The 26285-nt window shown below is 35.5% G+C and overlaps 1 protein-coding gene across 1 annotated transcript in view; it reads left to right on the top strand.

Annotated features, from left to right (window-relative positions):
• Positions 1 to 23288, top strand: part of MMS22L (MMS22 like, DNA repair protein) — a 112282-nt gene extending 88994 nt beyond the window's left edge. Inside the window, exons 19-25 of the mRNA XM_040983801.1 lie at positions 2321 to 2480; positions 7071 to 7240; positions 10791 to 11005; positions 13565 to 13728; positions 19174 to 19270; positions 20889 to 21056; positions 22956 to 23288. Coding sequence (XP_040839735.1) covers positions 2321 to 2480; positions 7071 to 7240; positions 10791 to 11005; positions 13565 to 13728; positions 19174 to 19270; positions 20889 to 21056; positions 22956 to 23037 — 1056 coding nt within the window. The 3' untranslated portion in view covers positions 23038 to 23288. The remainder of the gene's footprint in view (positions 1 to 2320; positions 2481 to 7070; positions 7241 to 10790; positions 11006 to 13564; positions 13729 to 19173; positions 19271 to 20888; positions 21057 to 22955) is intronic.
• Positions 23289 to 26285: the final 2997 nt, after the last annotated feature.

Raw genomic sequence — 26285 nt, 5'->3', positions numbered from 1 at the left:
AGACAAGTAGTAGCATGTCCAGGTCATTGGTATTAAAAGTGTAGTTTGTGGACTTAGGAGTTCTGATATCATGTTAGGAGGTTGTACAATATTAAAATTATTTTGGCATTTTAGCAAGTAATACATAAATTTTAGCATACATCACCACTGGGATCTAAGATCACACTAATAATTGTTATAATTTACACTGCTTGCACTGACAGAAAAACAAAAGCCATTTCCACTGATGAAAATATTGTTAATGAAACAATAAAATTATTAATTTTATTAAATTTTGACTCTTGAGTGTCTGCACTTTAGGTATTGTGTGAATGACAATGCAGAGTGCACTTAAAGCACTTTTGCATTGTGGTTGTCTAAATGAAAAGCACTTCTGTGATTATTTGAGTTCCAAGCTGAACTAACTGCTTTTATCTTGAAAGAACAACTGACAAAATATGGTTATTCCAACTGGTATTTGTCATTTTTCAACAATGAATGGAGTAAACCTATCACTTCAAAGGAAAAAGTGACATTATTTGTTGCTAATAATGTAATTCAGGCTTTCAAGAAAATTAGAATTTTGTAAAATTTGTATTTGCCAACATGAGTTTGAAAGCTTCTCTATACTTAAAGTCTTGTCTGATGAGGGTGATAGTGTTAGTAACAAATACCCCTCTCTCAATTCAGAATCTTAAAAACTGTCAACATTGAGGAGCTGCATAACTCACTGAACCATAATTTTCTAAATTACTAGTCCAAACTCTTTTAAGAAAGCATCCAGGAGGTCAGAGGATTCATTCAAAATACAAGATGAACCCTTGACTTTTCATGCAGCAGAGAAAGAAGTGTTCATTGACATGATTTCCAGTTCATGATTTGTTAGGTTCTGTGATTTAATGGCAGCTAACATTCAAGAAATACCACTTGTGAAGTTTGGTATAATAACATAATGGGATTTCCATCTATAAAAGTGCTTTTTCCTTACCAGCCACAGTGTTTGTGTGGTTAGATTTTCTTCATCTGTAACATAAAATAAATTAGATGCAGACTCAGATATGAGAATCTAGCTGTATTTTAATAAACCAGATATTAAAGAGATTTGTAAAAGTGTTAAGAAATGCAAATATCTCTTTTGTTGGGGCAAATAATTTTTCAGTAGCATATTATTTATATTAACATGCAATGTTATTTTTAAATCAGTTATTAAATTAATAGAATTTTTAAAATATGGTAAATACCAACAACTATAACCCAAAAGCTCATCAAGTTCTCAGTGTTTTCCGTGTTTAAAAGGAAATTAAAACAAAACAAAAAAAAAACCTTTGAATTTCTGGCCAAGGAAAGAAAACAAAAGATAGCTAAAAGAAGATTGATGAACTTTTTTAGAGCCCTGCATTTAGGTCCTTTCAATTCCTTAGCTTTATCATTAGTGCCATCCTAGATGACTTAAGTCCCAATTTCAAAGACTCTCCTGTAGTTTCTCAGTGATCTTCATTTTGTTTCTCCTTTGTTGGCATCTGCTATTAAACTCTGAACCATGGCATCACTCTTACACTGTATAGCACACTTGTCCCTCTAGCTCATGGATAACCCCGTTATCCATCTTCCTCTTATGTCCTCATTTCCTCCCTAGTCTACCTTGCTTCTACTATTTTTAACCAAAACCCTGGCATTTATTTCCCTATCTTGTCTTACGACTTATTGTTTGTCCCTTGGTGCCTCATATCACATTTCTGTCTACGTGCATGTTTCTGTAGTGGTCATCACGTTCACCTAACACATTTCTGTCTAGAACCTCTCTGTTGTGCCTTCTCTTCCCTGCCTATGTCATCCTTCTATAGTCTAAGAAAATGTATCTGGTATCTGATAACTCAAAATTCTATAGGAAAAAAAATCAATTCGTATCATACAGCTGAATTTTATAGGAGTTTTACTTATAAGACTGTGTTAATGTCACTTGTTGGTCTTCCTTGTAAGAATTTTGGGATTTTGATCCCAGTCATACATCAAATGATGATGAGCCAATCTGTTTGAAAGTTTTGATGTGATTTAAGTTACATGCTCTTTATGTATCGATTTCTTGTTCCTTTTCCTTGATACTTTTTTGGTGCTGACCTAGAAATAATATGGTACATAAGTGTAGTATTCTTAACTATAAATAAAGCAAAAATTAGTTCTTGTCACTTGTATTTTAATTGCTATGAAACTTTATTGGACAATTGAAAGTAGGTTACATGTAAGAGTTGTGTGAATGTACAGAAAGAAAGATCGTTTTATTTTTCATGGTGTGTACTTTGTAACTGTTGAAAAGTTAAATAATATTTTCCTTTACTTATAGGCTGTTGGTATAACTTATGGGAATTTCCAGACACTTTATGATAAATCTACCATGGTCACAAAGTCCTTAGAATACCTTGGTGAAGTATTAAAGTATATAAAACCTTATCTGGGTAAAAAAATTTGCACTGCAGGACTGCATTTGACTTATGGAATGATGGGTATGTATTCCTGGAATCATTTTGCTAGTAACATTTTCTTAGATTGAAACTATAGTACTGACTGGCTTAATCACTACTTTGTGTACAATCTTAAAACTAATCCTAAATGTCATGAATTTGCTTAAAATAATACATGTTGACGTTCAAGTATATCTCTGTTTTGTCTATTTCCTCTTAGTACTTTTGTTGACCTTACATTAACAGTAAAATTATTAACAGTCGATGCAAACATATACCAGCACCAGTTGTTATCAGTAGTCTGTTGTATATCACATTACAAATATGTGATATCAACAACTAAAATGGTCCCTTTTTGATGCTCATGTATACCTAGTTATAACTAAAAACATCAGAAAAGCAGAACAGGTTTCTATTTTTATGATCTGCTCCTTATGATGGAGATCAGGAGAGGATTTAATATAGCAGTGACAGTATTTATGCTTTAATTCTTGCTTCTCTCAGCAGTGCTGTGTTTTCTCTTTTCAGCCAGAAATCTTTTTCTGTACCTGTTCCATGACAGTGGTGTTCATGGATCTTAGGAAGTCAGTAATTTGAATATCTTTGTTCAGTGAAAGTGTGTTACTAACCAAAAATATGAACTATTAAGTGATAAATTAGGAGAAGTTCCTTAGTAGTTTTTATATAGATTTAATATTTTTTTAAATTTCTCTGTAGCCAGACTTTATATTCTTGTATCTCTGTTCCCTTCAATATTATTTATGTATGATTAAATCTGAAATGGGCTGTCTGAAACCTTTTATGTTTGTTGTGAAATATAAAGGAGAAAGTAAAAATGTATAAATATGAATCACTTAGAATGTAAATGAAAACAATAGTAGCAGCTCCAACATCTTAATTTTAAGAGAATGATGCTAGAGTTTATTGTAAATTTAATATGGTAAAATATATATACATTTTTAAATATAAAATTTTACATATAATGTATTACTCTCTATAATATATTCTGTTGCTTCTAGATTTAGCTTTTGCAATGCTAATGTTGAATTCGGGATAAACCTTCATTTAATGAAACACATGATTGTCTTAGCAAGAACTATTTAAATTTTATTTGTATTGGTGGCATATAGACCTTACCTGAAGCCAGATTCTACTTACCAATAAATGAGGATCTTTGTTTTGCCGCCTTGTTTGTCCTACTTAATGGCAGCAAGATCTGTATTCTTTCCCTTTATCTAGGTCTCAAAGCCTGGGAATAAAATATACTGCTACAGTGCTGCCCATCTATTCATTAGAAAGTAGGAACAGGCAAGTTACTGTTTTCTTCATGTAAATGTTTATAGTGAAATGGACAAGGAGCAATAAGCTTTTGAGAGTTTGAACTCTTAATTATGAAATGTTGATCGGACTTTCTTAACTACTTGATGGAGAATTAATCACAGAAGCCTTCTAAAAAATAGTTTGAAAGCCAGAGAAATAGGCAAACAGGGAGAGGTAGAGAAACAAATCTTCTATCTCCTGGTTTATTCTCAAATACCTGTAATAGCTGTGGCTTGGCCAGGATAATGCTGAGAGCCTGGAACTCACTCTGCATCTTCCATGTGGGAGCTGGGGGCCTGGGCACTGAGCTTCGCCTGCTACCGTCTAGGGTATGTGTTTACAAGAAGTTTGAGTAGAAGCAGAACTGGATCTCTAGACCAGTTCTTCTCTTTGAGATGTGGTCTTCCCAATCAGCATCTTATCCACTGTATCAAAACACTTACCTCATCTACTGAAACTTTGTGCTAAATCTGTGTAGCCAATTCTCAACTTGGAATCCTCTGTTGTATTTTCAAGATTGCAAACTGCTGAAGGTGCAAGGTGTTGATAAAATTGAAGAATGCATTTACAAATTTAATTATAGCCAGCACTTTATGAAAAACAAGGTTGATTTCATCAGTAATGGTGATAATTCCCTTTTGTATTGCTTATGGTTTTTCTCATTCATAATCACTCATATTTGGCTGCTTTTATGTGCTTCTTTTGATCATCCTTGTGTCTTCAGTCATTCTTCCTGGTTTTGTCTTTATAGTTGAAATTCTACATATGAACCCCTCGGTGCTCTACCCAATTGTCATACTTTTCCCACAATCCTAAGTATACTTGATCTTCATAATTGTACTTTGTGCTTCTCGTGACAGTTTTTTGCATTACAATTTATGATAGTAATTCATCTTTGACATGCCCCTGTTAAGCTTTAAGATTACTCAAAGAAGTGGTCATATCTTTTGAATTTTTGTTTCCCATCTTATGAAAATAATTTTGTTGAATATTTGTCAAGCACTGAGTTGGGACTTGGGAATCTATAGGTTGAAGATCTCCAACGTAAGATTAATATGTGCTAAATATATATTTCAGGCATGCAATAATTTTATAAACTCTGTACTAATGTATTTTCTAATGTGGAAGCAGGAACACAATAATAAAATACAAGTTTAAGGGATATAGTGGGTAAAGATCTGCCTGTGGCACCAGTATCCCGTATGGGCACTGTAATCTAGCCTCTCTGCTTCCTCTCCAGCTTTCTAGTAAGGCACCTGGGAAAGAAGTGAAGCTCTTCCCAAGTGTTTGGGGCCCTGTACCAGCATGAAAGACTTGGGAGAATTTTCTGGCTTCTGGCTGCATATTGGTCTAGCTCCACCCATTACAGCCATTTGAGGGGTGAACCAATGGATGGGATATCTGTCTCTCCCTTTCTCTGTAATTCTCTTCTTAAGTCAACAAATGCATCTTCAGAAAGGAATAAAATGTTAAGTGTACACTGTAGTGATCCCATTTCTTTATATTTAGAATATTATATGCTGTAAATAAATCCATAAAAACTTTTATAGTGGTTTTCTTTGGAGGATTATTTTTATATTAATGTTTTTATGTGTTTCATTTTTATCAGTAAAAAAATAATGTATTATAGACAGGAAGATGAGGCCTTTTATTTTTGCAGAGTAACTGTGTATTTTCATATTTTCACATGTTTTTTGACTTAAAATATTCATTTCTTGGGGCATACAAGTGACACAGTTACATAAGCTGTCACTTGCAATTCTGGTATCCCATGTCAACAATGTTGGTTCAAGTCTTCGCTGCTCTACTTTTTAGTAGCCTTCTTTCTAGTACACCTTCAAGGAAGCAGAGAATGACTCAAGTGCTTGGACCTCTGCCATGCCTGTCAAACCCCGATGGAGTTGCTAGCTTCTGGCTTCAGGTCTGGCTCTCACACAGCCATTTGTGGGGTGAACCCGCACTCCCTGCCCCCCATCTCTCCCTTTGTTTCTCTCTCCTCCACTTTTATCTCTTCCTTCCTCTCTTTACCTCCCTGCCTCTCTACCTACCTCCTTCCCTCTCTGCTTGTCCCTGATGCTATGTCTTTGAAATAAATGAAGGAATCTTTTTAAAATACTTTGTCTTCATCTTCCCTTGTTATAGTTTTAGTGCTACAGATGCGTAGACCAATATTCTTTGCTAAAGCTTCAAAAAAGGAATTTCATACAACAGTAAAACAAATGTGTTATATCTGTCCTTTGTGAACTCATCAGACATAAAATCTTCAATGCAGTATTTTAAACACTGCAGAAGGTAGAATATTTGTGTGAAAGTAGATGGTAACTTAGGGTTGGAAGGTCCATACTCTTTGTAGGACTCCCGAGTGTTATGAATCTTTTCAGATGGTCGTGATGGCAGTTGTTTTTACAGATATATTCATGTTAGCAAGAATATGATTTCTTTGTATATTGATAGCATACTTAAGTTTTCTACCTCCTGAAAGACACAAGGAGCAAGCTGGCTTCTTTTAAAATATTGCTATGTGAACATTGAGTTTCTGTATGATTGTTGAGTTGCCATTTACAGCAAATCTTGCCTTGTTGTTTTTAGAAGTGATTACTTTTTTTTAAAATATATTGATTTCTTCTAAGTATGTGTTTCTTTTCCTTTAGAGATTGAGTTGTAAATGTTTTGCTTAATGACAGTAACTGAATTTTTATCATCATTTGCTAAGATAGACTATAAAATAAAATTTTATGCAGTAGACATCCCACCGTGCTGTTTAGACAAGTACTAAATATTTTCCAAAATCCACTTGTCAAAGACATCGTAAAAACATTAATACATTCTAATAGGAATTGTATATACTCTTAATTACTTTGTTAACCAAGTGTACCCATTTGTTATTCTTTACTATTATCAGATCTGTAATCCTGCACTGCTTTTTAACTTGGGTTATAAACTTGCATCTGAAATTTCTGGTGGCCGAAGCAGAACTTTGTGGTAGCCAATTTCCCAAAAAGCGAAATTATTTAATTTGATCATTCAATATGTAATGACATATGTAAATATATCACATTGCTTGTGAGTGTATACATATTAAATGCCATTTATTCAGAAAGTTGATATTTATCTTGGCCCAGAACTTCAAGAGAAATTTCCTTGCTTAGTGAAATACATGTCTCAAAATGTCTTTTGACACCTCGTATATTTTTCTTTCTACTGTTTTTACTTGGTTCTGTGTGCTTTAAATATCAATTGTTTTATATGATAACAATAACATGTTACACTTAGAAGGTAATTATAACTATTGTTATTTCTCTTCATTATTAGGAATTCTTGTTAAATCATGGGCACAAATCTTTTCTACATCTAAAGCTCAAAAATTACTGTACCGGATCATAGATTGTTTACTGCTGCCGCATGCAGTGTTGCAGCAAGAGAAGGAGGTTCCTGCCCCTATGTTGACTGCAATTCAGAAGAGTCTCCCTTTGTTTCTCCAGGTATAGTAATTATAACTGCTTGAAAGTTTTAAAAGCAAAAACTGAATCTTCCCTATAAGGACAACTTATTGGACCCAGATTCGAAAACTGTGTACCCAAATTCGAAATAGTGTACATGTAGCACATCCACTGAAAAAGTTTAAAATGTTTTTATTGTTTGTCTCAGAAAGCAAAGTAAAAGAAAAGCAATTTCTTCTCCTTTTAGGAGAGAGAGGAGGCAGAATCGTGTACTTGTTTATGAAAACATGCTTAGTGTTTGCTTTAGAGACCTTTGCTGTCTACTGACTAGACTAGCGGTGAGTACATGAGACAGCAGAATAAGAACATGGAAAGAGCAACAGGGACAAAGGCATGAACTTTAAGAAAACACAATATACTGAGAAAAAGCAAATGATTCTCATGTGACCAGAAATTTATGTGAGAGGAGCCCCTTACCAGAGCATGTTCATAAGCCATCTTTTACACAAAAATTTATGCACTTTGGGCAGGGAACTTAGAATCAGATAATCATGTTTACACTTCAGAAAGATGATTCTGGTGGCAATATCTAAGTCATTTGGCATGAAGGTTAGATTGAAGACTTAGAACAGTGACTTCATTGTAATAACCCACATATTATCTGAAGGTTTTGAACTAAAGCAACAGGAAGATACTAGCAGATTGCAAAACATGTATGATCTCTGCTTTGAAGTACTTACAAAGTGAGTATTTTGGAGGGGCAAAATGAAATGAAATACAGCCTGAATTCTAGAGTGACTGCTTATGTCAGTAGTTAACAGCAGTGCTGCTAACTGAAATGGAAACTTCTGGAGATGAAGGGATAAAGGAAGAATTGTTTTTGTTTTTGTTTTTTATTGGAAAGTCAGATATACAGAGAGGAGGAGAGACAGAGAGGAAGATCTTCCATCTGATGATTCACTCCCCAAATGGCCGCAATGGCCGATGGTGCACCGATCTGAAACCAGGAGCCCGGATCCTTTTCCGGGTTTCCCCTGTGGGTGCAGGGTCCCAAAGCTTTGGGCCGTCCTCGACTGCTCTCCCAGGCCACAAGCAGGGAGCTGGATGGGAAGTGGAGCTGCCAGGATTAGAACCGACGCCCATATGGGATCCCGGGACGTTCCAGGAGAGGATTTTAGCCACTAGGCCATGCTGCCGAGCTCGAGAATTGGTTTTTGAACAGCATTAATGTAGGGTGTTATATACTTTCTAAGTAACAATGTCCAATAAGCATTTAGAAATATTGATTTTCTCAAAGAAAAAATAGGTCTGGAGCTATACTTTATGACTCATTGCTGTTTAATATGGAATTCAGATACTTCTTAATATGCGATCCAGAAACTGAGGAAGAAGGGAGAGAAGGATTTTGATTAGATGACAAGCAACGTCTACATGAATTCTTTCACAGAAAATTTATGCTTTCTGAGAAGTTTTAAATTGACTCTTCTTCACTTATTTTTTAATTTTTATTTGAAGTGCTTAATATTGATTGCATAGTTGAGAGAGATGCATAGCCATGTGGGCCTCTGATTAAAGGGGGAGGGCTGAGATCTGGAGCGAGGTGGTTGGATAAATGTTTGGTGTGCCTACTGAGAAGAGAGAACAGGGGCAGCCACAGCACAGTGTGACCACCAGTCTTCTAGAGGGCAGGTAGATAGAGGAGAGCTATAAGCAACTGGCAAGTATGCATCTTTTTTTTTTTTTTTTTAAGTATTAGTCTTTGTTCATGTAAGTCCTCTTAAACCCAAGCAATCCAGGTAATAGCAATTCTTAGAAACTTTACAGGTGGTAAGAATTTTGATGGATTATCCATTAGAGCTGACTTGAAATTCTGTCTTCAATGTATCTAACTCGCCTTTTAAGAATTTTTGGAAATTTTCCAGTTACTACTTCATCTTCTGCTTGAATATAGTTGTCCTTAAGAAAAAAAGCCTTATGGGCCCAGCAGCATGGCCTAGCGGCTAAAGTCCTCTCCTGGAACGCCCCGGGATCCCATATGGGCGCCGGTTCTAATCCCTGCAGCTCCACTTCCCATCTGGCTCCCTGCTTGTGGCCTGGGAAAGCAGTCGAGGACGGCCCAAAGCCTTGGGACCCTGCACCCGTGTGGGAGACCCGGAAGAAGTTCATGGATCCTGGCTTCCAATCGGCATAGCATTGGCCGTTACACTCACTTGGGGAGTGAATCATCGGATGGAAGATCTTCCTGTCTATCTCTCCTCCTCTCTGTATATCTGACTTCCTAATAAATAAAAAAAAAAAAAGAAAAGAAAAAAGCCTTATATGAGTGGGCATTGCAGGTTAATTTGACACTTGCAATGCTATGCATCTCATATCATTGTGCTAGTTCCAAAGCAGCTTCTTGCTGATGTGTGCAGGAAGGCCATATTAGCCAGCGTAATTGGGTCTCTGCAACCCACTTGGGAGACCAGAATACAATTCCTGGCTTCTGGTTTCCACTTGGCCTAGCCCTGGCTGTGCAGCCATTCAGAGAGTGAACTAGTGGATCAAAATTTCTGTCTCTTTCTATACCTGTTTCTGTTTCAGTCTTTGCTTCCCTCTCTCTGCCACTACATCCAGTGAATCTTCAAATAAGTAAACAAACAAAATTTGCTAACAGTGTTCCTTTGCTTTGCTTTGCTAGGGTTTTAACAGCTTTATGCTGTTTTTCAGTTTGAAGTTTCAAAATTTCATCCTTATCTGTTTCTGCCAACCTAGAAATGAAATTTTATTGTAACATTTTGTTTCTATGTTGATACATGAAGTAACATGATATTTAGTAATACCGGCAGAAACAGATGTCTTTTTCCCTGGGTATTGGTTTGATCACTTGTAAGTATTATACACTGAAATGTAATCCATATTAAAGTATTTTATTAACTGCCATGCAAATAGAAGAGATTAAATTGATAGACACACAACAGAACATTATGTGGTCTGTGTACATTGATTAAACTCCAAACCTCTACATTTTCCTTTGCATAGCTGTACAGGTACACAAAATATTATCATCAGTGGAGTTTTCTGTAAAAATTAAAAAAAAGAAAGAAAAAATGAGTATACAACAGTTGACACAACAGTGTCTGACAAAGGAAACTAATGAATTTTTGTTAGCATGAGTCTCAATGACATTGATATTCCTCAGTTAATTTTTTAAATTAGTACATTTCTTAACGTGGACATTTTTTTTTACTTAAATGTTATACTCTTAGAAAAATGTCAGTATTTTGCATTAAAGATTGGCCTGGAAATTTATTTGGTAAATCTTTGAACGCACACCCAAAGTTTAATCATCAGGTTTTGGTGACCAAATTTTCAGAGGATGTGAAGAGTAAAGCATCTTCCTAACTTCCTCGACTTCTCACTTGCTTTCTTTGTCAGGCTGTCAAAGATGTGTATGCTTGGGACCATAGCATGGGAGCCCCATAGCTCATATATACATTATCTCCTTATGTTAGATGTTCTTTCTGATTGCACTAAGTCACAGATTCTGTATGTTCTTATGCATTGTTTTTGAAACTTTACCTCAGTATTTCTTTTTATTTTTTTCTTATAGGGCATGTGTATCGTGTGTTGTCAGTCTCAAAATCCAAATGCCTATTTGAATCAACTGCTGGGGAATGTTATTGAGCAGTATATTGGGCGATTTCTTCCAACCTCACCGCATGTTTCTGGTCTTGGACAGCATCCTGTTTTGTTGGCACTGAGAAACTCAGTCATTGCTCCACCAACATCACCATCGCTAAAGAAATGCATTGTACAAGTCATAAGGTAGATGAAAATATTAAAAATAGATGATTTGTACAAATTATTGATTTCTGCTTAAGAGCAACGAGGGAGCATCTGAAAAGATTTTGGCAGTCCTTAGAATGCTGTTAGTCTAGAAACATTTTCCCTGTCTAAGAATTTATTAAAATGACAGTCGCTCATGGCAAAATGCTCTTTACATTGCTCTTTTTTCTTCTTTAGCTATTATTTTTTTTATATATCCTAAAGATACATTTTTTGTTTTGTTTTCATCAGCTAAATAGTAATTGTATTTAGTTCTGTTCAAAATCCAATTATGTAAGTGAAAAGTTGAGTGCTAAGATGAAAAGAAGCAATATTAAGTTCTCTTTTGTTAGTCTCTTCTGTTTTTTTAACAACTGTTTTGTTATGAGGCAAATGAATAAATGAAACTCCTTAGTTCTTCCACTAGATTTCTTGCCCTCTAACAGTAGCAATGAAATATTCAATAATAGAAATAATCTTTGTCTTCATTCAGTATTTGGGTTTATGTGGAATTATTTTTTAAATATGAAGATGCTATGGCAATGTGTTTGATTTTTAGCTAGTGTTTCTGTTAGTGTTCTATGTTTTTAATGATCTGATAAATCTGTCTCCATTCTGACCTTTCTGCACTAGTGGTGTTTACTTGGGCTTGGAAACATTATCTTCTTCATTCTCTCTTCACGTTTCACATTCCTACTCCGTTGTCACAATACACCTGGGCAATTGTCTTCTAAGCAGTGCAGCTTTCATCAATTCCCTGAGTTTGGTTTCTGTAAAATATTGTTCCAGACCTTCATTGATGGCTTCTTGCAGGTGGAACAAATTCTACACTTAGCTTTCCAAGATTTGTCACTTGACTCCTCGAAAATGTATTATGAATGGTAGCATATGCAAAGCCTAATGAGATTTAGTTACTGCCCCTGAAGAGTGCATTACAGTTCTCTACATCACAGTCTTGTGATATCATTTTATTAATTAAAATGCCATCCCTATAGGCTAAATCCTACCTATCCTTTATAGAACTCACATCTGATATCTCAGGGTTCCAGGATGTTTCTTTGCTTTTTCTGAAATCCTATGCACTGTATAACCCAAACTGAAGAGTTACAGCTTTGTATTACTTGTATCTGAATTTTCAACAAGATTATAGTAATTTACCAATATCTGAGACAATGCATAAGTAACTTTAGTGTAAGCTGAATAGCAAGTGCTAAAGTGAAGTTAAATCCATACAACCATTTTAACCCATTCTTTCAGATTCTGGTTGCATTTGCTTACTTTGCTTTCCCACTGGTGTACGGTGAAGACTTTTTTTCCATGGTTTCTAATTGGAGACTCCAACATACAACAGATTATGTTTTGTTAAATAGGAAGGATGCACGTTGCATCCTGTGGCTCCTTCATGCCACGCTTTTCCACTTTTAATCCCCCAATACCTTCATGTTACGGCTTCTTCTTTTGAATTTCTGAAAACTGCATGCTGCGTGCTTTTCATTTTCAAGGCATCTGTTACTCTGTATTGTAATTGTTTTGTTTTCTTTTATGTGGAACATCTACTGGATGGCGAGCCCCATGCTTTCAGAAACTGTATCTTACTTAACTTTAATGTTCCTAGACTTGTATGTGGCACACAGTGTGTTGCCAGTTCAGTGATAAATACTGTTAAAAAACCTTGCCCTCATAGAATAAGTGAATCTTCTAATATGTAATAATGGTTAGTTACTGTAGGGAATAGAAATAAATACTAGTCCATAGTTTCTGACCCTAAGGAGTATATGCCTAATTACCATGTTAATATTACTTTGAAATGTATACAGACTTCTAATTGATTTAACCACATAGAGCAATTTTTTATATTCTCTAAACTTTATAACCTGAGAAATCCCTGCTTGCATTTATTCAGTTAATGAATATATACTAAATCTCTGCCTGTCCTGAGCCACATCCTGCTCTAAGAGGCAGAGATATAATGATGAGTCAGATGATTTCTTAATTACCTTTACCATCTTTCTTGAGTTCAGCGCTAAAAGTTGTCTTACGTTGGCAGATGCCATTAAACCCTGATTTTTTCACTTACTGGAGGAAAGAAAGAGGTAAAGCTTGAAGGGGAAGTTAATTCCCAGGACAGTCCTCTTATTCATTTGGGAAAATAAGGCTTCTCCTTAATCCTTAAATAAGTAAATTGGAAGGGAGATTTCTTTATGCAAATTTGACATTCGAGAAAAATGTTACAGCAATGAGGAGCTGATACAGGAGATCAAATTTATATTAGAAATGAGAAAACATTAACAATTAACTTCTCATTAAGTTTATTTTAAATTTAGTTTGCGTCTGTATTAAACTTTGGGCCCTTATAGCACACTGATAGGTGTAGTTACTCTTCCTGAAATCTTAGATTTCAAGATAGCACAGTAAAACATAAATGCTTCTAAAATTTTTCACTGTAGTGGGAAGAGAGGACATGTATATTTTGCCGATATATTTCAAGTATGTTACATTTGGGTCTGCTCTATTAAAGCTTTAAGCAGAAATAAAAACCAGAACTTTGCTTATTTTTAGGAAATCGTATTTTGAGTATAAAGGGTCCTCACCTCCCCCTCGCTTAGCATCCCTTCTGGCCTTCATCCTCCAGCTCTTCAAGGAAACCAACGTAGATATTTGTGAGGTTGAACTACTCCTCCCTGGCATCTTAAAATGTTTGGTGTTGGTCAATGAGCCCCAAGGTTAGTTTGTTTTTAAGCTTTTATTCTGTCATTGTCTTCTGTTTACAAGTTAAGAAAGCATTGTTTCCTGTCTGTTGAACTAATAGTAACAAAAAGCTTGTGATCATTTTACATTTTTTGGCATAAACCATGATTTAAAAATAAACTACAGGGAAAAGCTGAAGTTAGGTATGATTTTTTAAAATGGATAAAAACTAACATATTGGAATATATCTTAGTTTTTGCTTTCCCTGCAAGGAAAATGGCTTATTAAGGGCTATTTTTATTTATTTTTTTCTGTATCTATTTATTTGAAAGAGTTATAGAGAAAGGGGGGCACAGAGAGTGAGAGAGACCTTCAGTAAGCTGATTGACATCCCAGATTGCCTAAACAGGGCCCTCATGGTGGCCTACCTGATTAAACCACCAGTTGCAGTGCCCGTATCCCATATTAGCACCTGTTCAAGTCCTGGCTGCTCCAATTCTAATCCAGTTCTCGACAGCAGAGGATGACCCATGTCCTTGAGAGACGTGGAAGCAACTCCTGACTGATTTCTGAGCCAGCTCTGGCCATTGTGGCCATTTGGGGAGTGAACCAGCATATGGAAACTCTCACTCTTTGTCTCTGTATGTGCCATTAAAATAAATAAAATTTCAAAAAACAAGCAGAAAGGATGGCCTAACTGGCCAGGATTGGGTCATGCCAAAGCCAGGAGCTTGAGGCAGGCTAGTCACAAAGTGACTACCATATGGAATGCCAGCCTTGGAAATTACCTCCTGCACCACAACACTAGCCCCAAAGGCATTTTTTTTTAATTAGAGTTAGTAACTTGTCGTAGGATGATTACTCAATCTGATTCAGTTATCAAATGAAACCACAATTGGTAAGAGGTCAGTGTGACTTCTGTTGTGCTAGCTGATTTACACCAAATCTGAAAAGTCGTCTGCTTCTACATCTCTGACTTTCAGTGTCATCAGCTTTATTTCCAGTGATTGCTTTAAAACTTCATGTATGTAATTCCTACTGTTAGTAATACGCTTTAATAAACTTATTGGGAATATGCAGAATAATAGCCATGATTCTCTATGAAAGGAGTTTTTGATATAAATATGAAGGGGAAATCTGTTTATCATAATAATGTGATTGTTGAAGGCAGGGCTTCCCCAGTGTTTCCACCTGTGTTCTTCTGCCTGCTGAGATAAGTGAATATTGTACATGCCCTGAAGAATCTGGGGCAGTGCCCAAAGTAGTAGCAGAAAGTTCAAACAACTCTTTGAAATGTTCTGTTTCATCTTAAAAATGTTTGCATATTTTTATTTATTCGTATTTATTTGAATATTTAAAATATTCCTCTCTGTTCCTAACCCCTAGTTTTTTGAAAAATGTTTGTTATGTATTGGCTTACAACTATATTGGATGGTGATATCCACTTCACTGGAGAATATCCAAAAGTGGGCCCCAGACTCTTCTTTAATAATTCTACCTTCATTGAAAACTTATTCCTGCTTTGAATTTCAATGAAGGCCAGACATATTATAAGTTACAAAATTTGTTGAAAACAAGCAAATAGAAAAGTATTCGTGCTGTACTAACAGTTTCACTTTTTCCATGACCTTATTTCCCATAGTTTCAGTTCCTCAGCTGATCAGCTATGATTCAAGCATATTAAATCAAAATTTCAGAAATAAGTAATTATAAATTTTAAATTACATGGTGAGTAGTGGGATGAAATTTTGTTTTGTCTTAGTCTGTCCCACTTTGGATATGAATAATCCCTTTTTTTCTTTTTTTTTTTCTTTTTTTTTGAAGATTTTTTTATTTGTTTATTTGAATAGAAGAATAACAGAGAAAGATCTTCCATCTTCTATTTCATTCATTAAATACCCACATTAGGTTAGCCTGAACCAGGCCAAAGCTAAGAGCTGGGAGCTCCATTAGAATCTGCCGTGAGAGTGACAGTCTCAAGTACCTGAACCAACTTTCATTGCCTTCTCAGGTGTGTTAATAGGTAGTTGAATCAGGGTTCCTACTGGGACTCCAATATGTGATACAGGCATCCCCTAAGTGATGGCTTACCCTGCTATGTCACACATCAGCTCCCGATTTACCCCTTTTTTACTATCCACTGGTTAGTCATTTAATCAACAGGTAGCTCATGATACTACTGCAGTATTGCCATTCTGCTGGTCAGGTAGTTCTTATATCACTTAGAAGTGTTTACAAAGTATAAGAGTAGTGATATAGTGATTTGTTATTATTGTTACTCTCTTACTGTGCCTAATTTATAAATTAAACTATCAATGTGTAAGTATGTATGGGGGAAAATTTATGTAGGGTTTAGTACAAACCAGTTTCAAGAGTCCTTAGGGGATTCTTACAAGGCATCTTCATGAGTAAGGAGGAACTTTTAATGTAAGATTTTAGATATCAAGAAGAAGACCAGGGTTTATAAGGTAAAGTTTGCTTATCAAATATAGCCAGTGAGTGCATTTTATATTCAACTTGAATGGAATGCAGAATTCTTTATCTCTGAATTGCTGTTTTTGTAAGTCAAAAGAGCAGTATGGAATCCAAATTTGCAAGCTTGACTCAAAATTGTCTCTGACTCCTTGTGATCTATTTTTAAAACAATAATTTTTTAAATTGTAGAAAATTAGTCACCAAAGACTCAGCAGTTTTACCTGCCCAAGAGTAGTGAAAACCTGTAGCTTCTGGCACAACAAATAAGGAACTATGCAGGCCAACTCCCCAGCAAAATTGGTGAAAATTATTTTAAGGACAACAAGTAGATTCTCTGAAATACTCAAAGGTGCATAGCAAATAGACATTTATCTAAGAAAAGTCTACTGAAACTTGATAAAACCATGAGGAGCCAACCAAGAACATTCTTACCTTCCCAGCTAGCTCAATTAGGCAGAAGCTCTAGATTGACACATCCAATCACCCACTGCCCTCAGCTGCCAAGAAGGAGCTTCCTTAGATTATATTCTAGTCAAGTGTAACGTACAGATCATGGCCACATATATCTATTAGATCAGTTCAGTTATATGATAGAATCAGTAATTGTGACAGATGAAAAAGCCCTTGAGTCAGAATAAGTCTAAATTCCCATCAAAAGAACCTGAATTTGATTGGATCATTTTGTAGGGTAGTTAGCCAGAAATGAATTAGTGGAGCGTAACACCTGGATGGGAACAAGGACAGAGGACAGTCAGATTCCTGCCTATGTAATTGTCTCCCATGGAGATTGGACATACTCCTGAAGAACAATACTAGAAGCTTCACAGTGAGGGATTTTAGATTTTGCAGTGAAATGATAAGATGAGCTGTATACTGAAGACAACAAACAGGAAACAGAAACTGTTAGTGAAAAATCAGATATTGGATTTAATAGACAAAACTTCAAAGTATCTCCTATAAATAAAGTAAGGGAACTAAAAGCATGATAAGGTTGACAAAAGGAAGATGATGGTGCCACTTCAAACAGAATATCAGTTAAAAAAAATTATCAAGACAGGCATTTGCTTTAATGGTTAAGATGCATATGTCCCATTCATAGAGGCTTGCTCAGGCATTTGACTTCAGTTTTCTGCTAACACAAACTTTGAGGCACCTGTCATGGCACAGGTAATTAGGTTTATATTATTCCCTTGGGAGACTTATACTTATTTCCTCACTAATAGGTTCAACTTCAGCTATCGCAAGCATTTGGGAAATGAATCAAATGATAGGAGCAAGCAAATGAAAGAGAGATTATTTAATTAAAAAGAAAATCAGAGGGCCTGTTGCAAAGACTCATGTGGAATCCCATTTTCAAACATTGGGATATTATAGGTGCACCAGTTCATGTCCTGGCTGCTCCCCTTCCCATCCAGCTCCCTGCTTGTGACTTGGGAAAACAGCAGAGAACAGCTCAAAGCCATGGGACTCTGCAATCTGGTGGGAGACCCAGAAGAAATTTCTGGCTCCTGGCTTTGGATAGGCTCTGCTCTGGCCATGGCTGTCATTCAGAGACTGAACCAGCAGATGAATGATCTTTCTCTTGGTCTCTCCTTCTCTCTGTAAATATGCCTTTCCAACACAAATAAATAATCCTTTAGGGGAAAAAAATATAGGCTGGCTATACTGATAATTAATTCCATACAGAAACATTATTCATTTGGAATTGCAAGGGGTCCAGAATAGCCAAATGATAAAAATAATCAAATTAGGAGAATCATTTTTAAAATGTAATATGAAATACTACAGTCAAAACAATGTGGTGTTTGCAGAAGTGTAGATGTATGGATCAATGGAATGGAATTGAGAGATCAAGAATAAACCTTTGTTTTTATGAGCATGCTCAGATGATTTCATGGGAGAAAATAGTCCTCAAAAATGGATAACCACATGAAGAATTAAATTGGAACTTATATTTCTTATTATTTGAAATATTAAATGGTTTATGGCACTGTTGTCAGAACTAAACATAAAACACTTTAGAAGCATAGGGGGTAAATCATGACCTTGGATTTGGTGATGAATTCTTAGATGTGACTTCAAAAGTATAAGGCATAAAAGTAATAATACTCAGTTATGAAAAAGAACTAAGTGCACTATTACATGCCATACATGGGATGCAATATAAAATATTAAGTTAAAGGCACCCGGCATAGTAAAACTAACGTCCTCACCTTGAATGCACTGGGATCCCATATGGTCACCAGTTCTAATCTTGCTGGCCCCGCTTCCCATCCAGCTCCCTTCTTATGGCCTGGGAAAGCAGTGGAGGACAGCCCAAAGACTTGACCCTGCAACCGCGTGGGGGACCCAGAAGAACCTCAGGCTCCTGGCTTTGGATCAGTGTTGCGCCAGCCCTTGTGGTCACTTGGGGAGTTAGTCATCAGACGGGCAATCTTCCTCTCTGTCTCTCCTCCTCTGTATGCTGACTTTGCAGTAAAAATAAATAAATTTTGAAAAAAATTAAGTGAAGGAAGACAGTACCATTTGATCCCATTTGTATAGAAATAGAAAGTAGGTTAATAGTTGGCAGGGATTGGGAGAGATACAAGAAAGAGAATGGCTAAGAGATGGATTTTTGGGAAGATGTTTATTTTTGTACATCATATGTTTTCTGTTTCTGCTATAATAAATTATTAAGCTTCCTGAAAATTTTCATAACACTGTTTAACAGCATTAGCATGGTAATAGTGTAACATTGTTTGAAGCAGTAGAATGGTCTATAGTGTTGTAGAATATTAGCTTTTATCATCACATATACTATTTGAGTTTTCAGATTAAAAAAACTTAAACTCTTGTAATAAAATGAAGCAAAAGTGCATAATATTTCTTTTGGGGAAAAAAAACCAAAACAACATGAACATACTTCAGAAGAGAACATATTTTCCCAAATCAAGAGTGTTAAAAATGAGAATCCAGATGGCCAATTCAGATACAGTATGAAATGTTATACTTTTTCCTTCTAGTTAAAAGGCTGGCCACAGAGAACCTGCAGTACATAGTAAAAGCCTGCCAAGTGGGGTCAGAAGGAGAATCTGCTGCCCAGCTGACTTCTGTGTTGAGGTAACTGGAAAATATGCCAACTGGCAAGGAGACTGTTGCCAGCCATTTGACAGCCAACATGTTTTTTAAGTAACTAATTATCCAAAACATAATGTGTTACTACTTGTTTTATAATATTTCAGTAATTGTATATTTTGTCGTTAGTTTTTTTGCATTGCTATTTGTGGAAGAAGTACCACAGAAAAAATATAAAGGAGCTGACTTAATAATATTACTTCTGAATTTTTTGAGAGCAAAAAGTGGGAAATGGGAGTCACAATGTCAGGTGCACAAACCTTCAGAGCTTGCTTAGCTGATGTTACTAATGATCCAGTCCGCAAATACTGTACCTGACTGCCTGACTTGCTTTAGTTACTGCAGCTTCACGATGCATTTTGTTTAATTTGTGAAGTATTAGCGTTCTAGGAGTAGACCCATTGTACCTAAGAAAAACTTGTTCCTTTATTGCCTTGTCCCCTTTTCGTGAGGGTAGGCTTTTTGTTGTGGTTGTTTTTGGTTTTTTTGTTAGTATTTCTTTCTCAATATTTCTTCAGTTTACCTTTGTTTATCTCATCTCTGCCTTACCATTACCATGATAAACAATTTGAGTCCATTTTTCTTCATCATGTGCAGAATTTTGATTGCTCGGTTTTTTTTTCAGCAGGTGATTGCCACTTGTCAAGTGTTCAGTTTATTTAAATTGTGATCACTTGATGCTAATACATTTATGAAAATTATGAAACCTCAGTAAGGCAAAGAAGGACTGTTTGTTATCTAGAATCTGTTAGGCTTTTATTCTTTTTATTGGGGAGTGAAAATTTTAGGATTAAAATATATTTTATTCAGACCCGGCATGATAGCCTAGTGGCTAAATCCTTCCTTTGCATACATCAGGGTCTCATATGGGCACTGGTTTGTGTCCCAGCTGCTTCACTTCCTATCAGGCTCCCTGCTTGTATGCTGGGAGAAGCTGTAGAGGATGGCCCAAAGCCTTGGGACCCTGCACTCATGTGGAGGAGTCAGAAGAAGCTCCTGGGTTCAAATCGGCTTAGCTGCAGCTGTTACATATACTTAGGGAGTGAACAAGCAGATGAAAAATCTCTAATTTTCCTTCTCCCTGTACATCTGCCTTTCAAAAAAAAAAAAATATTTGAAAAAATTTTTAAAAATATATGTATATTTTATGAATAAGTTTTCTGTAGATCTAAAGATTTTAGTTAGGAAACATACAAATAAATTATAAGAAGTATTTCATTAAAATAACTAGGGATATGAAAAACTAAGATGTAGAATATTTGATTTCCCCTCTTCCTGCTAGTGTCTTCCACATTCTATCTGTCTAGAATGTTAATGTGAAGAAAATAGGGGAGAAAGAAGCACGTGGGAGTAGCTATTTTCCCCCTTGTTCTCCATCTAGGTAGGCCAGCTTTTTGCTCTTCAGCCTCACCCCCAAAGCCATCACCCTGACTCACACTGAGATAGGCATTTCTGTACTCTGTTGTTCAAGTGTTGCATATAGATCCTTATGATAATCTTATATGAAATCATCATTCTTATGTTCAGGTTACAGCTGATAACAGTACAGATAGCAATCCAAATAATTGCCTCAGAAATAATCTTAAATAACTTGTTCTTTCAGGCAGTTTATCCAGGATTATGGCATGAAATATGATTATCAAGTTTACAACATTTTAGAAACAGTAGCAACATTGAACCAACAGATTGTCATCCACTTGATCTCTACCCTTACTCAGTCTCTAAAGGATTCGGAGCGGAAATGGGGCCTTGGCAGAAATAGTGCACAAAGGTTTGTTCAATGAGTTGATTGTGTTTTCTTCATGAAGTTTATGGAATCTGTTTCATTCTATGATATGCTTTATTTTCCTATTCCCAGAAATTTGATATGTGTTGAAAAATGTTTTAGTATGTATTAGCAGTTTTTAAAGTGTGATTTTAAATAGCGTGTGTTATTTAACAGACTTAACTGGTGAATACATCCATTCAGAGTGACCCTGCAGAAAATGTATTTCCTCAGAGTTTTCCTCATTTGTGAGTGGATTTCAGAGCCTCAGGTTCCTTTGCATAATCTGTGCTGCCAATTAGTAGTTGCTTCAAGGGTGCTTGGTTTATTGCATCAACTATATTGTACGTATATAGTCAGTAAGTGACCCACTTATATAATGGATTTTGGTCAGAAACAGATGGTAGTTTTTTTTTTTTCCTTAAAATATTTATTGTAACCCCACCAAAATACTGCTGGACTCTTTGTGGAGTGCTCCAACATTGATTTATGGAGTGCTACAATAAACCTGTAGCTTCTTTAAAGAGAAAAAAAAAAGCAAAACAGATGAGTCATTACTCATAGTATAATTTGTGTCTAAAATTTAAGAATTAAGTACTTTAATCACATTGTGTGTGTCTACTAATTATCCCACTTAGTATAAAATTTTGATGTTGCAGTGTCATATTTGATATTCCTTAGAGACATGACTATACTGATTATAGCAATAGCTAACTATGAAATCTATCTTTTTGAAGAGTAAATGAAAACCAAAAAAGAAAAAGGAAAAATTGATGATTAAGTCTTTTATGTCTTTTCAATACCAGGGTGGAATGTCTCTTTTCTTTCTTACATGGAAATTTGGCTACCCTCTTATTGTTTCTGGAGAGAGGGTTGAATCACTTCAAATCATAGCTTTGAGGAAAAGATGTTTACTATTCGAAGTTCATCCTATGATCTCTATAACACCCAGCCTCTCTGAGCAGTCCACAGAGTTTCACATGAACAGTGTATTCTTGGAGCAAATGTTCTACTAACCTGCCACTGGTGTGGCCAGGCATGCCATGAGTGGGTTAATTTTAAAGATTCTGATTAGCAGGGTCCAGCACCATGGGATATTTGGCTAAACCTGTACATGCAGCACTGACATCCCCATATGGATACTGATTGTTTCCTGGCTGCTCCACTTCCAATCCAGCTTCCTGTCTATAGCTTGTGAAAGCAGTAGTGGATGGTTAAAGTCCTTCCTCACATGGGAGATCTGGAGGAAACTTCTGGCTCCTAGCTTCTACCTGCACATTTCTGGCCATTTGGGTCCTTTGGGGAGTAATGCAATAGATGGAAGAAATCTCTCTCTCTCTGTCCCTTCTTCTCTGAGTAACTTTGCCTTTCAATTAAAATGAAAAGAAAGATTCTGATTAGTACAGGCATTTAGACTAATGAAATAGCTACTAGTTACAACAAATTATCTAAAAACATCCCAAATACAGTGAAGGACTAGAGAATTTAATTGATTAAACTATTTTATTTTCAACCTTTGGTACTTGTAAAAATATAAATCACAATGGAATATGTAATAAAATTGTTACACTTATTCAGTTTTGTGTTATGGTTATAGTATCTGTGTTTCAGTGTTTTGGTTTGTGATTTAAAACTTCCCATTGTAATCATACCATCATTGTCATTAAGCAATATTCCATGAAAATACTTCATTGATCTGACCATTTAACCCATACTTTATATGTAAGTTACACCAAAAAAAAAAAAAAAATTAAAGCCTAAATCAATGTTTAGCTACAAAATAAAGCATAATTTTTAAAAGTTTATCAAGAAAGATAGATTGCTATATTGATAGATGTACTTAATTTATAAATACATAAATGGAAAAGGCATTAAATGTATTTGTCTTCTTTTTTTCCTAAACAGGGAAGCCTATAGCAAACTCTTATCTCACCTAGGACAGATGGGACAAGATGAGATTCAGAGACTGGAAAATGATAATACCTAATATATTTTGTGGTTTGTCGTCTTTATCGATTATCAGTAACCAAAGCCACTTTGCACCACCCTAATACCTATTTTTAATTAATTGTATAATATAATGCTCTGCTAAAAGTAATGTCTGTGATTTTTTTTACATACCTGTAAATATGAAGTGTACAAATTATTAAATATGTAATAGGAAACTCTGAACCTTGCAAAGCTACATTCTATCTTGAAGAGATTTTAAAGTAAATTAAAGAAACTCTGTTACTGGGAGTATTTTTGTGTGATTCTTATGCAGACTTGGTCTGGTTCATCTCTTTACTTTTTAATTTGGTACTTTTTAATTTATCCCCTGTCTACCCCAAGTCTGGTTGGTTTGTTGTTGTTGCTATTTGTTCTTTCTTTTTGTTTGGGGTTTATGGTTTTTTGGTTTTTTTGCTTTTTGGTTAGTGGAGTATTATCAGGAGATTGGACTCTGTTTTCCTTCTTAATACCCTGTGTGAAACAAGTTAATAAAACTCATATGACACATATGTAAGGTGGTGAGACTGAAGAATTACATATACAATGTCTAAATTTTAAGATTATATTAACAGCTATTATGATTAGGTTCCAAAAGTTTTCAGGTTTTTTTTTTTTTCTTAATTCATGATTCCTTTCAGAATTGTCATTAAAAATTACACAGAAGAAATGTGGACATTCTAAGAAAAGAGAATAAATTCTATTCTTCGTAAATCATATTACTACTAACAGGTCTGAGGAATCAGCTGCTTTGTCTGTTTGCTCGTCCATCAGAACTGAGCCTGTTACACCTTTACAGTTTCCTTTAGTAGAGAACGTTTCTTAACTTTTTCATTCAGTCTCAACCAGACTGTTTAGTTTATACATGGGGCCTTATCCTTTAGTCCTTTTTGCGATAAGCTTTATTTTTGTCAGGAAGAGCTCTGGACCTAGTGTTTGAACCCACCTCCATCTGAAACCCAGCCCTGATTTGTGACCATGAACAAATGATATAACTATTTTGAACCCAATTTCTATTTAAACAAGTGTAACATTATTGTAAAAATCGTAGAAAAGAGTAGCTGAAATATTTAATCACCTAAATTCTGTTTGGAGGTGTGTGGACATGATGATTCATACTCAAGAAAGGTAAATACCTCTTTGTTTTCATCCTCTTTGAATGTTGCTTTGCTTATTGGAATTAAAAGTTTCAAAACAAATTCAGCCCTTTAGTGGTTCAAGAAGTATCTTTAAGGTGACATGTTGACATATTGCCCTATTCTAACTGTAATCCATGAGATAGAAAACATACTGTTTTCATGACACACAAATGATCTATTCCCCTCACTGCCCAAATGAAGTTACCACTAATCATTACTTCAACAAACAGAAGCTTCTTTTTTAAAGCTGCTTTGTAGACTTCATAGCAATGCGTTTCTTCTCATTATGATAGGGACTTTCTGCACTAATAATATATTGCTTTGCAAATTTAGCAATTAAAGAAATGGTGTCTCTTTGAGATGAATTTTTAAATGCAGTTCTGTGTGTTTGTGTATTGTCTTCCAGGAGGGGAGATAAACAGGTATTTTGAAGAATCTTACTTCCTAGATTTATGAAACTTCTGGGGACATGAAATCCTGCTACCGAATCATACCAAAAACAACGGAAGTTTATATGTGAGAATCGGGAACAAAATTTTGTAAATATAAATATATATTTATGTTTGTATTTATATTTAACATTTTAAAGAAACTGCTCTTTAAAAAGGACAAAAATATGTGGCTTAGTTCCTTTTCTAGAATATCTTCACTGACTGTATTACTTATTATTGCAGTCTGGCAGCTGCCTCCATCCCGACCTGAGTACCTTATACCTGTTTCTTTAAGGTTCATTTTCTCTTAAATGCTCTGTAATTTCTGAAACAATTTTGTTCCACCATTTTAATATAAGCCATTTTCTTTTGGTCGGATTTGTGAATGTGATTGTTTCGACCTCTCCCTCATGTTCGCATCCAGTGCCTCCCCTTCCTGTATATCCTTTGTGTTGAAAGCACCTTCGGTCTTTTCTTCTCTTCCCCAGTGCTCTGACTTCTCACCTGCTGTTTCAATGTTTTATGTTAGTAGTGAACTGATAACACCAGCTCAGATCGATTTCTAAAGTTAGTTTCGCTCCAAGCCTTTCCTATCAGATCCTCCCAAATTCTCAACGAAGCATTTGAAGCTACGTGACTCCTGTTCTGTGCCCTCCTTCATTTTCTACCAAGACATACATTGTTTTTCCAAGTCACCTTAACCTCAGAGGTATTATAGAGTCCTCATGCTTCCCCACACTCAGATGATTATCAGTACAGGCTCTTAGGCAGGTTTTTGTTTTTTCCATTTTTGCCTGCCTTCATATCTAAACTTTTTTTCTGTTAGTCACTGCAGTTGTATTCCTCTAATCTCCTTTCTTGTGGTTTTATTTTACACACAGTTCTGAAACTAGTATTCCCAAAATACCTCTTCTTGCTAACTTTTCTGTTGAAGTACTTCCATTAACTTCTCGTTGTTCACAGGTTCATATTTAAACTGTGTGTCAAGACCTCCTGCCATCCAACCACCTTTTCATTTCAGTCTCACATGATTCCCAATAAGAGCTTTTTGAGCAGCTGTCTCTGAAAGCCCTGCTCATTCTCTGCTCTGCCTCATTCCATTTGCCTGTTAGGAATACCACCCTCTATGGAAATTTGAGAGACAGTTAAATAGAAAGAAAATTGAAATATACACTTTAGGTTCAGGCTACATATTCCTCTCAAATAATATCTATAAAACATCAAATGGAGTATAAAAGATTATTAAAGGGCAACAAAGTGATGAAAGAACTTTATTAGACATTCAGATTTGGTTATAAGTTTCAATTTAACATTTGATTTGAAGGTGTCCACAGTGGAGGAAACAAAGGAGGATTGTCTGTAAAAAAAATCATTTCAGTATTGAGTTCATTTGCGTTAGAAAACTCTCATACTTAATACTTTAATTTTTTCCCTACTTTTTTGTATGTTCTAATTCAGCCTGCTAGCCTTTTTGTCTCAGCATTTATTTGAGAAAATAATGATAGGAACCTTAGGTTTTCACTAGTCATTCTCATCTTGTCATGCTTCATCACACATTTTAAAAGTTACTTTGTTCATAAAGAATTATGTGGACTCATAAACTTGGACAGGCTTCTGCCACTGGGGAGGGTCTTGAGGAAATATGCTTTGCTTCAATCCTGCATTTCCTAGTTCTCAGG

The sequence above is a fragment of the Ochotona curzoniae genome, unplaced genomic scaffold (assembly GCF_017591425.1).
Source record: "Ochotona curzoniae isolate NIBS_2020 unplaced genomic scaffold, NIBS_Ocur_1.0 contig_3819, whole genome shotgun sequence".
In the NCBI taxonomy this organism is placed as follows: Eukaryota; Metazoa; Chordata; class Mammalia; order Lagomorpha; family Ochotonidae; genus Ochotona; species Ochotona curzoniae.
Note: the sequence above shows the minus strand (reverse complement) of the source record. Positions and strands in the feature narration are given on the sequence as shown.